Consider the following 11,605-nt stretch of genomic DNA (forward strand, 5'->3'; position numbering starts at 1 on the left):
AAGGGGGGACCTTGTGGCCTGCTACAAACTGGTCAGGGGGGATCAGCAGGTATTGGGGGAGTCCCTGTTCCCCCGTGCGCTGCCAGGAGTGACCAGGAATAACGGTCACAAGCTGGCAGAGGGTAGGTTTAGATTAGATATTAGGAGGCGCTACTTCACAGTCAGGGCAGCTAGGGCCTGGAACCGGCTTCCAGGGGAAGTGGTGCAGGCTCCTAGCCTGGAGATTTTTAAAAGGAAGTTAGATGAGCACCTTGCCGGGGTCATCTGACCCCGGTGCTCTTTCCTGCCAAGGCAGGGGGTCGGACTAGATGATCTACCTAGGTCCCTTCCGACTCTAGCTACTATGAAACTATGAAACTATGACCTGCAACTGATGAACCCGTGTTGTTGCCCCTAAGCATGCAGTCCCCTGCTGGCCCCTCCTGAATGTGTACCAGCATAATTTTCTCGAACAGCTTGCCTAGGATCGAGGTTAGACTAACCGGCCTATAGTTTCCCGGGTCCTCCTTCCTGCCTTTTTTGAAGATGGGGACCACGTTGGCCCTCTTCCAGTCCTCTGGTACCTCACCAGAGCACCATGAGTGCTCTTAAAGCCGTGCCAGGGGACTTGCAATGACCTCAGCCAATTCCTTTAGAACTCTAGGGTGGAGATCATCCGGACCGGCTGACTTGAATACATCCAACCCCTCCAGAAGCTCCCTAACTAAATCCTCGCTAACCCGTGGCCCGGGTGTGCCTCCCCCGGGGCCCTAGCGGGGCCCAGCAAGGAGGTGGCTGTTCTGGTCCCCACTTAGGAAGACGGAGGCAAAGAAATTGTTAAACATGTTAGCTTTGCCGTCTGGTGTGACGACCAAGTTTCCCAACGCATTGTCCTCTGTCCTCTATTGATACGAAACCGGATGTCTTTATTTTTAAAAAAAAAGACATTTTTCATGTTCCCGGCCAAATCAAATCCAAATCCGTGAGTCAGCCGAAAACCGTAAGTGACCCGACACCTGGCAGGCATCCTCCACCCCCAACAGGGGCTTCAGATATTTCCAAAGCCTTTTAGCAGGCATCCTATGTGCAGGCCCAAGCCCAGAGGCTTGGGGTTCAGATGCCCCCAAGTTTCGCCTGGCCTCCACATGGCCGCAGGAGCAAGCGAGGGAGGAGCCTCCCATTTCCATAAGCGGCTTTAAGCCCCAACCCCTCGGCGGGTATTGAACCACGCCAGAAGAACGGCTGCCCCCAGGGACAAGTAAAGAAACTGCCTCATGGACCCAGATACACGGTGTTTCCCCTGCCAGGACATACAGTGTTATCAAGAGGACAACGGGACTGGCCTCTTGGATGGCCACCCTGCTTTCCTACAATGACAAGAAGGCGAGGCTGAACGAGACCTCTGCGGCTGCGGCGCTATCCCCACGCAAGCTGCCCCGACTCACTGTCACTGAAGCTGCGCCGCGCGGGGACCCGGAGCGAGCTCTGTGCCCCACGGCGCGGGGGCAGGGCCTGCCCCGCCCCGCCCCCCCGGCGCTTTCGGTTCCGCTTTGCCCCGCGCCATGCGGGACGAGCTGGCGCCGCGGTAAGGAGCCGGGGGCGGGGAGGACACCGGCGCCCCGGGGTCTGTGCCCCGCACCGCGCTGGTGGAGGCCGCCCCTGGGCCTGCAGCGCCCTGCCGGAGATGGGGCCGGCCCGAGGAGAGGAAGTGTCCGTCACTCGCCCCCACCTGCGGCCGGGCCCCCAGCTCGTCCCTGCCCAGGGCTGGCCCTGGCAGGGGCGGAGGTCGCTGAGTAGGCTGGGGAGCAGGGCTGGTAGGTCCAAGACCCACCTGAGAAGCCCTGGTGGTCGCTAAGTGGAGCTGTGGGTGGCATTGCTGGGCACGCACCCTGTCCCACCCTGACCTGGCGCTAAAGGTCATCTCTCCGCCACCACACAGGAGCATCTCCTTTGGGTGGTAGCAGGCCCAGCACTGGCGATCCTGAGCTCAGCTGTGTGTTTGGCCAGAGCCATCAAAGCACTTGTCGCTTGCAGTGGTCAGTGGGCTGAAGGCACGTTGGCCCTTCAACGTAATGCCAGTGTGCCAGCTCCTTTGGGCATGCTGGTTTGCTTGGGGTTGGACTCTTTCTCTCTCCTTGTCCGTAATGCACCATCCACATGCATCATGAGGGAGGCAGTCAGAGCAGCTTCTTCCTGGGTTAGTTGCAGCCATTTCTTGCAAACCCTGTCAGCCCAAGATCACCGCAGTGGCATCAACCTGTGTCATTGGGGGTTTATAACAGACCGCAGCTAAGACTACTATCCTGATACGTGGCAGTTTGGCTGCACAAGGAGGAGTTAATCTTTCCCCAGCACCAGTTGCCTGTTGTACCTGTTATTTCTTGATATCTGCAGGGGACTTTTGCAGCCCCCATGGTTCTTTGTCCGGGTTTGTAAGAGTAACTTCCCCCTTAAGCTCCTCCTCTTCATTTGTTGCTTCTGGAACAGGGAAACAGCCAGTATTAACTAAAGGGAAACTTGGTTGGGTGAGTGACTGCAACCCAAATGGCTAGGGAATCTCTGAAAAAAGCTGTGAAGCTAGGGCCTGTAGATATATAGGGCTGGGGACCTCTCATCATCCTCACACAAAAAAAGGCAGTGATCAGTAATTGTGAAGTCCCTGGAATCTTCCAGGCATCAGGGCCCACACATGAGCCCCTTGCTGTAAAGTAACAGGAAGGTAGGGAACGTGCTGAATTTTCTGTCTCTTCAAGCTTATTATAACCAGTAACTTGGCAAAAACTCACCAAACTGGACTGCATGGAATTACTTGGGGGGGAGGCACTGTTCCTCTGTGGCTGAAACACAGTATTTCAGTTATGTCTTGTTCAGTGTCGCCCAGGAAAATTAAAACTAGCTGTGACCAAATAAAGGGAAACTGTCTCTGGAGTTTTCAGACACTGCCACCCATCTTTCAAGTGGCAGTGTTGTGTGTGAGATGGGATAAATGGAAAACTCTGGACGTGTCTCTGAGTACTGCCCAGGATGTCAAGGTGCTTTACACTGTTTTGCAAGCAAGAATTGAAAGTGATTGTTCACATGAAGCTTCTTCCTTTTCTCTGACTGCTGTTCCTTTAGGCTCTTTCTACTGAAAAGCAATGTATCTTTGAGTTAAAACAAAGCTGACTGGAGGAGAAATCCTCTTTACTTTCTCTCCAAGGAGATCACCAAGTAGCAAACTGGATTCAGCTGTTGACTATGATAGAAAATTTAGCCTCTTATTTCTGTTTTTCTTGTTTTATTGCCAGTTGTCTGTGACATTTGGACTGATAGAGGAGACTGTGGGAGCTGCCTCTGATTGCAAAAGGCAGCAGAGAGCCAGGGGAGAGGATCTAGAAAGTCATTTTGGTTTAAGCTTGAGAGGTGCTGATTGCATTTCGAATCAGGTCAGTATTTAGTGAACACTATGTTTAGGTGAGGCTTGGTGGAGTCTTTTTGTGTGTGCTCATGTCCCTGCATAATACTTAATCTTCTGAGAAACATCATGTTCCCCACCCCCGGTGTCATCTGCCACATATAATGGACACATTAATCCTGCACTTTCTAGGCTTTTGTAGTGTTGGTGTCTCCATATGTTCAAGAGTGGTGGTCAGGACCTAGAATTCACGACATTCAAAATATAAAAAATCATGAGATTGAGAGGAAACCAAAGTGTGTTGGGGGGGGGGAGGGGAGAGGAGGTTGTTTTTTCTTTTTTTCACTAGAGTCATGTTCTCAAGTGCTTCACCACATCCATGACCACTAGGAATGTTTTATGGTTTAAATTAAAGGAAGAGATTCTTGCACTGTGTTGGGTGAAGCAAATGTTGCTTAGAGTGCATATTGTAATGCCCTGACTATTGGTTGCACTGTTGTTGGATCTTGGGCCACAAGGATTTTCTTTTTGTTTCTGGCGTCTAGTGAAGTATCTTCTCTGAATTATGGATGAATCATTTTTCAACCTCTGGAAGGGCTCTGGCCAGAAGGAGAGTGAACCCGTCCTGTCCAAGCAATCAGTTGCTAAGGATGAAGTCTCCAGTTATGGCAGTATTAATGCTACTTCCTGTGCACCATGCATGGGCATCGCAAGTCGGGGCTGCGTCAACTGCCCAACATGCCAGGGAACGGGAAGGATCCCCAGGGGTAGGAGATTCTTATACATGGTTGGTGGTTTTCAGCCTTTCCAAACCTCTATCTCAACCAGATAGCATCAGCTGCTTCCTAGTAAACTGTGTGCACAGTGTGGAGCATGGCATGCTGATCAAGTCTAAACTGCTGTGCTTTGCCCTGCAGCCTGATGTGCTTTCTTTGCTGCTGTGTCCAGTCTGATGGCTCTAACCTGCACCTCTTCACTTTCTTGCAGAGCAAGAGAAGCAGTTGGTGGCTCTGATTCCATATGGTGACCAGAGGCTGAAGCCCAGACGAACGTAAAGTTCTGCTTTTTTCTGTTATCTCACATTTTCTTGCTATATTTGAATAGATGCAGTCTGAGCCGACCCTAGTGTAGTGCAGGGCCCAGGGCAAATCAACTTACATGGTGCCCCTTTAACACTACACAAGGCTGTGGGACCCCGTCAAAGGCAGGGCATGGTAGTGCTGTAGCAGTGAAATTTGATGCATAGGGCCAAGCAGATACCGCGTGCCCCAGATGAGCTGCTCTTCAGCGCATGTAAAGCCAGTGGCACGTGGGAGGGAGGCAAGCAGCTGGACACTTCTGTGGCATGGGGCTGAGCCACCAGCTCCAGGCAGGCCTAGTGGGAGGGACCATAGCTGCTCCACAAGCCTGTCTAATGCATGTTCTGTCCCAAGCCTTTGATACCTGAGGTCCTGGTGCCAACCTAGCATGAGCTGGTTTCTGTTCTTCTACGTGAGGCCAGGCTGCAGGACACTCACTGCTATGAAGGCTGGCTGGCTGAACCAGGTGAGCCATGTCCCTCTGATGTTATCTTGCAGGAAACTCTATGTGTCACTTGCAGTGGTGATTTGCCTGCTGATGTCTTCTCTCATCATGTTCTTCCTGTTCCCTCGCTCCATAAATGTGCAGCCTGCAGGGCTGAATGCCTCCTCCATTGCCTTCGATGCAGCCATTTCCAGTATCATACTCAACATGACAGTGAGTTCTCAAGCTGAAGCTTACAGTGAAGTTAAGCTTCATGGAGGGGTTAGAGGGGAGCAGTGTCTCACTTTCATCTCCCCATAGCTAGCAACAGAAAAATATTCGTAACTTGGCTCAGTTATAAGTGTCCATTCCAAGATTTCTGAAGATCAAATGGGATGGGGGAGGGTGGGGAGAATGGCAGGTCAGGAGTGAGTTATGTTGGCAGAACTATGTGCACTGAAGGAGTGGAGATTGTTTCAAGTCAGGAGTCAGCTGTAGAATGGAGCTAGTTGAGGAAGCAGGCAAGGCTGGAGTGGCAGGGCAGGAGTGATGTGCTTTCGATAAAGCCAAGTTGAGGGGGGCAGGAAGTGCTGTCTGGTAGCAGTCAGCTATGCAGCACATTCTAGCAGTCATCCTTATCTGTGCGTTGCCCCTTGCAACCACTTTAAAACCCAGCCTGGCCATGATTGTCACAGGAATGGGTGCAAAGGGCATGCAGTTATCAGAGTAGGTAGAGACCTGCCTAATTTTAGAAAGCCCAAGTGCTATTTAAACGTGCTTTTTGATATTTAAAAATAAAACCTCTGGAAAAATGCCAAGCAGAAGGGAACTGTAGCCAAGCTGTGTATCTGAGGATCTGGGTTTGAAAAGGACCCGCTGCTCCAGGGCAGTGATGCAATGATTTTACAGGGACGTAAAGATATGCACTAGAGCAGGGGCAGGCAGTTATTTTGGGCAGAGGGCCGCTTACTGAGTTTCAGCAAGCCGTCAAGGGCCGCATGATGGGCAGCCCAGGGCAGATAAATATTAATTTTCAAAAATTTTTAGGGGCCCCATGGACCGGATAGAATGGCCTGGCAGACCACATCTGGCACCCAGGCCATATTTTGCCCACCCCTACACTAGGGTATTATTGTGGTGTCATGTGTTTGTTAGCAGTAGGTTGTTTATTAGCTTTGATGCACCATGCTTTCCCATTGTTGGTCTTTCTCCCTAGAACCTGTTGAACATTACCAACAGCAATTTCTACCCAGTCACTGTCAGTCAGCTGGACATCGAGGTTTTACACATGACCCTGGTGATAGGAAAAACTAGCATGAAGAACCTGCTGAATGTGGGTCTTTTGCAGAGTGCCCAGGTGAACCCTACTGCCTCTTGCTGATGCCTTTAAATACTTGACTGATATTTATCACCCCTAGATTGGGAATGGGGGAAGAGTAGTTCCACTCTGTCTGCTTCACTTGCCATCTCTCCATTTATTTGGGGGTGGGGTTCACTTCTGTGACCAGCCACCACACACAATTTTTGTGTGTGTGGCTGAGTTGGGGTCTGAGAGCCCCAAAAGATCTTGATTTATCTTTTTAATCTTTATGAAAATCAGCTTATTTAATACAGTCTGTCTAAACAAGCTGCCTCTCTGCTCCCTCTGCATGTTCTCATTCATTTGCCAGAGCTTAGGTACCACTCAGCAAAAAAGGGAAGACAAGCAACTAAATGCTAATGTGTTGGAGAATTTGAGTGCATCTGGGCTCAGTGCAGGTACCTAAAATGGTTGTTAAAGTAATTGGTGTCTGTCCACAAAAGCTCTCTAAATACTTGAAGTGGTGTTGGCACTGTTACAGCAGCAGTAGGCTGGAGTGAATTCTGGGAATACTTCTACCTGTTCCAGTTCATTTCAGATGGCTTGAGTGCTGGTATAACCCCATCCATCTTGTGCCCAGATCTACAAGTCTCCAGTGCTTTTGTTCTTTGGAAATATGTTTAACCAGGGCAATAAAAGTCACTGGTTTACTGAACTCTCCCAAGATGGGGAGCATATTTGGGTCTAAACCAGGGATGTCAAACTCACCCCTCCATGCATGCTAGATGTAGACGAGGCAGTGGCAGCAGAGTGAGTAGTGGTGGCAGCAATTACTTGACCCCTCCTCTGCTGATGGGGTCCTGTCCTTGGATTTCAGTGATGGGCCTTACCTGCAAATTACTTCCCTGTGTAAACAAGGCCTATATTGGCTTTAAAATAATGCCTATAGTTAAACTAGTACAGGGGTACTCAACCTCCAGCCTGTGGGCCAGATCCAGACCATGAGGCTTCCCAACGGATCGGAAATTTGCTGGGGAATAGGGAGGGAAGAGCAGTGGCAATTAACACTGCCATTGCTCCCCCAGCACCAAATTTCCAAGCCCCATGGACCACATGACATGATCCTGCACCCAGGATTCCACCTGTATGCACAGAAGTGGGTAATGAAGCCCCAGCAGGCATGTACTGGGCCGGGCTGGCAGGGCCCAATCCTGCATGTGCCAGGGTAGAGGCAGGCAGTGGGGCCCTATCCAGAATGCATGGAGATAAGGGCAAGGCAACAAGGCCCAATCCTGCATATGTGGGGGTGGAGGTAGCAGAGCATGATTCTGAGTACATGGGGCCAGGGTTGGGGTGTTGGGGCCCAATCCAGCCTAGGGTGGCCCAGGGGTGGGGTGGTGAGCCAATCCTATGCAGGACCTCAGACACAATGTAGCACTGTTGATGGTAGGCTTAGGTAGAGTTTAGATTAAGATTTCAGTGGCATAATTTGGATAGGGATCATCTTGCCTCAGGCAGGGGTTAGACTAGATGACCTCTGGAGGTCCCTTCCAGCCCTACTTCTCTATGATTCTGTGTAGAACTGGGGCCCAATCCAGCATGTGCCAGGTGAGGCCCACAGCATGGTTCTAGCCCATGGACACCAGTCATCCAGCCCATGGAGCAAAAGGTTGGACACCACTAAGCCAGCACATCTTTGAATACAGATAAGGACAAAGTATCTGTGTGTATCATTAAATGCTGCAGGGATTTGAGGAGTGACAACCAGCTTTTCCCTATGAGGTTCAATCTTGTAGTGCATAGTTGTCTGAATGAGATTACTGGTTTATTTTCAAACCCTGCAGAGCCCAGAGCAGTAATTCTTTGTTTCATCTCTGTGGGCTATGTGGTATGTGGTAAAGATACTTACTGCACCACTCCAGCTAATTCTTCTGTTTCATTTTAGATATATTACATGGTCTCCACTATGATAACGGATAATAATACCTAGTAAGTATTTTCGAAGACTTCCTTTCTTGGCTTTGGCTAGTGAGTAGCCGTAATTCTTTTAAGTTTGTCTTCATGGAGTTATTAGCATAGTTCACAAATCTTGTCTGTGGAAGGGTGCCATTGAGAACATATTCTCTGATGCGTGTAATTGGTTTAGACAGAAATCCAATATTTCCATTTTTAATTCCTCTCCCGTTTCGTCTATGTTGTTTCCCAGTCTTTCACTGACTTCACTGTGTCACTCACAAATCTAACATCTCCCCAGAGTAATAAGTTTCTTCTCACTCTGATGCCTGAGTCTGACAATACCTGAAGTGCCACACGTGTACAATTAAATGCAACATATATGGCCCCCCCACCCCACCCCCAATACCTCCCTATGAAACAGAAAGTGGCTGCAGCAGGGGCAGCTTTTTCACAGATGTCATGATGTGGTCTGCTTTCTGGAGTGCCTGATTGGGGGCCAGGGATTGGTAAAGCTTCATTCTCTCTTCTTAAACTGTTTGATGCTGTGGGGTGGCAAGGGCAGATCTGTGCCACCAGTGCTTGTTGGTGCAGCTGTGTTGGTCATTGTGTAAGTAGATGGCATGAGGCTATTACAGCAATGTCATTGAAAGCTGCACATGCAGATACAGCTATGCCCACAGGATCATGTTCTTTCCAGGTGCTTGGGGTGGCTGGGATAAGATAAACTGGCATAGCTGTGTCCACCCTAGTGCTCAGTGATATTGGCAAAACCTTCAGAATACAGGTCTGGCCAGAGACACAGCTGAAGAAGGTCGTATTGCCTTCTCAGTCCTGGGTTGTTCTGCGGCATAGATGGCTGACAACAGTGCACTCTCATTAATTCTGTTTTCTATCTCACAGCAACATCTGCACATGGACCAAAATCAAAGTCCACAATATTCTACTGCACATACAGTAAGTTTGTCTGGTTAAAAGATAATCACTCTGAACTGACTCATGCCCTCAAGTATTTCTCATGTAGCTCCCCTGCACTTTGCTGTTCTTGGTAACCGTGGTCATTTGTGGCTTTTGTTAATCATTTCCCAGTTTTGCAGCAACTGGGGTATGTGTGCTGATGTGTGTGCATGTGATAGATGTATGAATTTTAAAGGCCTGAGAGCCATTAGTGCATGGAGAAGTACCCTGCTCATAGCTGCAGCGTAGCTCCAGCCGTGCAAGCAAAAAGAGCTGTGACTTATACCAGGAGAGCAGTGCAAGCAAATCAGCCTGATGGACAGCCTGTGTCAGGAAAGGGAGCAGTTGTGTCAACTGTAGCAGGGAGAGTGACTGTTGACCTTGTTCTACTCCCTGAAGGAGAAAGCATGTTGCTTGAAAGGGGTGGGGGAGACTGACTCAGCCTGGTGTGCAGGGCCATTAGTGTTGTAACAGAGACCCTGGGTGGGTGCTGTGTGATCTGTGTGGTGGACTGTAGCAGGGCAGGGAGCCGCCTGCAGCCGGACGAGAGCAGGCTGTGGTCGGCAGCTGCTGCAGGCTCAGGCCAGCAGTGACTCCAGGCTCTTCCTGGCGCTCTGCCTGTCTCCACCCCAGCCCCAGCTGCAGTGGCCCTGCGAGCCAGCTGCCTGCACCAGAGCACAGTGCAGCCCAGTGGCTATAGGGAGCTGGCATCGGTTGCTCCTGGGACAGCTGCAGCAGGAGCTGGGGTGAGCGGGGATAGGCAGAGCCCCAGGGGGTTTGGGGCACAGTGCAGCCCAGTGGCTGCAGGCAGCTGGTGCTGGCAGCTCCCAGGGCTGCCGCAGCTGGGGCTGGGGTGAGTGCCATACCCTGCACCACCCAGGGCTCTGCTTGTCCGCACTCACCTCGGCCCGTACTGGAGCGGCCTTGGGAGCAGCCATCACGGGAACCTATCCCTATTTCTTACATTATAAAGTAGGTTCACTTTATGCAAATTTGATTTATGTGGCATTCACCAGGAACACACGTACTGAATAAGTCGAGGGAAACCTGTGGTTGTACACACAGCCTTAAAATAAATCAGTGCAGGATGAGAGCTCTGCCTGCAAACGAGGCACCCGCATCTGGGCTTTGGTGTTATAAGTGACTTGGAGCTGCCAAGTAGAGACTTATGGGTGGCTATGAAAGACCATAGAACTTCTCTTGAAAGTCATATCTTAGCACATGAAGTTGTGGATCCATGGATTTCAATCTCTGTAGAGTAAGCTGGGTTCTTCTCATTCTGCTTTTCAGGGGCACTCTGACCTGTTCCTATTTGTGTCACTCGGAGCAGCTGGCTTTTGAGAACTACCAATATGTGGACTGTCGAGGGAATACAACGCTACCTCACCCACTTTACCGTGGCCCTCCCTGACAGGGCTGGGATGGTGGAATCGCTGGATGCCATGTTCTCATGATGCAAAGGGAAGTTGTAGCAGAGGCGCGCCAACTCCTAAAGCTGCTTTCTGAGCCGTTCTGATTGAAGCAGGACATGGGACTCTTTTCTGAGAAGATATTTTCACTCTGCCACTGTCTCTTCAGCAGAGACTCAATGGATTTGGTGAACTTAGGCCATGTTGCTCCAACCTTGCAATTCCCATTTCTGTGCCTTATGGTGGCCAGTGTAAGTACAGAACGCCACATTTGGGAAATAGCTGCATTCACTGGTTGAGTGCAGGCTGCTGGACCTGAAGGGTTAACCTGTGCCATACTTACTTTTTGTGCAACCTGTCAGTCAAATCAACTTTTGCTGTTTCCCTGCCATATTGCATCATTGTGTGTGTGTGCCCTTAATTAAGCATAAAAGTAATGCACAAGGGAAGATGTGATACAATTCCTCTTGGACAAACAGCACCCACACTATTAGTTCTGAAGTGCCAATTGCACTTGCTATGTGCAAGTGGTAGCAGTGAGTTATAATGGGTCGTACACGCAGGGTAAATAAGGGCGTTGATGTATGTTTGTCCAGTCCAAGACCACGAGTGAGTGTAGGTTTTATGTGTTTTTAAAAAATAAATTCATGCTCTAGTTTTTCCTAACACACAAAAGGGATAGCTTCATAATGGGAGTCATGCAGTCCATGGGAGACCTGGCTTGTCTCGTACCCACAATTTTGGGAGAGTTTGTGCTGCATCAGGTGGGGACCTGTCAGGCATTCTAAGCCCAGCAAAGCTAGTTTCCTGCCTGACTCTGGCAGCTCCTGTCCTAAAAAAAATAAATAGGTGAGGAAAAGTGCACCCTAACCAAAGGGAAACTGTTTTAATCAAATACAAGGAAACAAAACTCACGCTTCATAGTTTGCCCTGTGGGAGAAGCAGCTCTAGCAACACTTTCATCCTCTTTCTCATAACTCATGTTATCCTTTTGTTCTCTGTAAAGACCGGAGGCAAGTAAGAATACACAAACACTCCCTACCTACTAAACCAGCATTCTTAGAATGGGCAGTTTCATCCTAAACGCAACAATTATACCTGCTGGCCAGC

General features: G+C 49.8%; 1 protein-coding gene across 3 annotated transcripts; it reads left to right on the top strand.

The window, feature by feature from the left end:
- The first annotated feature begins 1,182 nt into the window (after positions 1–1,182).
- TMEM106A (transmembrane protein 106A) lies at positions 1,183–11,127 on the top strand. Of its 3 annotated transcripts, none has more exons than XM_090044084.1 (9): positions 1,183–2,698; positions 3,267–3,404; positions 3,919–4,140; positions 4,361–4,424; positions 4,951–5,110; positions 6,093–6,233; positions 8,122–8,165; positions 9,033–9,086; positions 10,377–11,127. In XM_090044084.1, exons 3-9 carry the CDS (start codon positions 3,939–3,941, stop codon positions 10,495–10,497), a joined length of 786 nt encoding a protein of 261 aa, XP_089900210.1. In that variant the 5' UTR covers positions 1,183–2,698; positions 3,267–3,404; positions 3,919–3,938; the 3' UTR covers positions 10,498–11,127. The 3 variants fall into 3 exon arrangements, with proteins under 3 accessions (XP_089900210.1, XP_089900211.1, XP_089900209.1); XM_090044085.1 differs by having other exon boundaries at positions 1,183–1,793; XM_090044083.1 differs by having other exon boundaries at positions 1,183–1,564.
- The last annotated feature ends 478 nt before the right edge of the window (positions 11,128–11,605 follow it).

This window comes from Crocodylus siamensis, chromosome 4 (genome assembly GCF_052110815.1).
Source record: "Crocodylus siamensis isolate JL-2025a chromosome 4, ASM5211081v1, whole genome shotgun sequence".
In the NCBI taxonomy this organism is placed as follows: domain Eukaryota; kingdom Metazoa; phylum Chordata; order Crocodylia; family Crocodylidae; genus Crocodylus; species Crocodylus siamensis.

Bases quoted from the DNA above. Each gene is read 5' to 3' on its own strand.
- TMEM106A (XM_090044084.1), top strand. From the start codon at position 3,939: ATGGATGAATCATTTTTCAACCTCTGGAAGGGCTCTGGCCAGAAGGAG. The intron at 4,425-4,950 runs GTAAAGTTCTGC...GTTATCTTGCAG, and splicing joins AGGCTGAAGCCCAGACGAAC to GAAACTCTATGTGTCACTTG. The intron at 6,234-8,121 runs GTGAACCCTACT...GTTTCATTTTAG, and splicing joins GTCTTTTGCAGAGTGCCCAG to ATATATTACATGGTCTCCAC.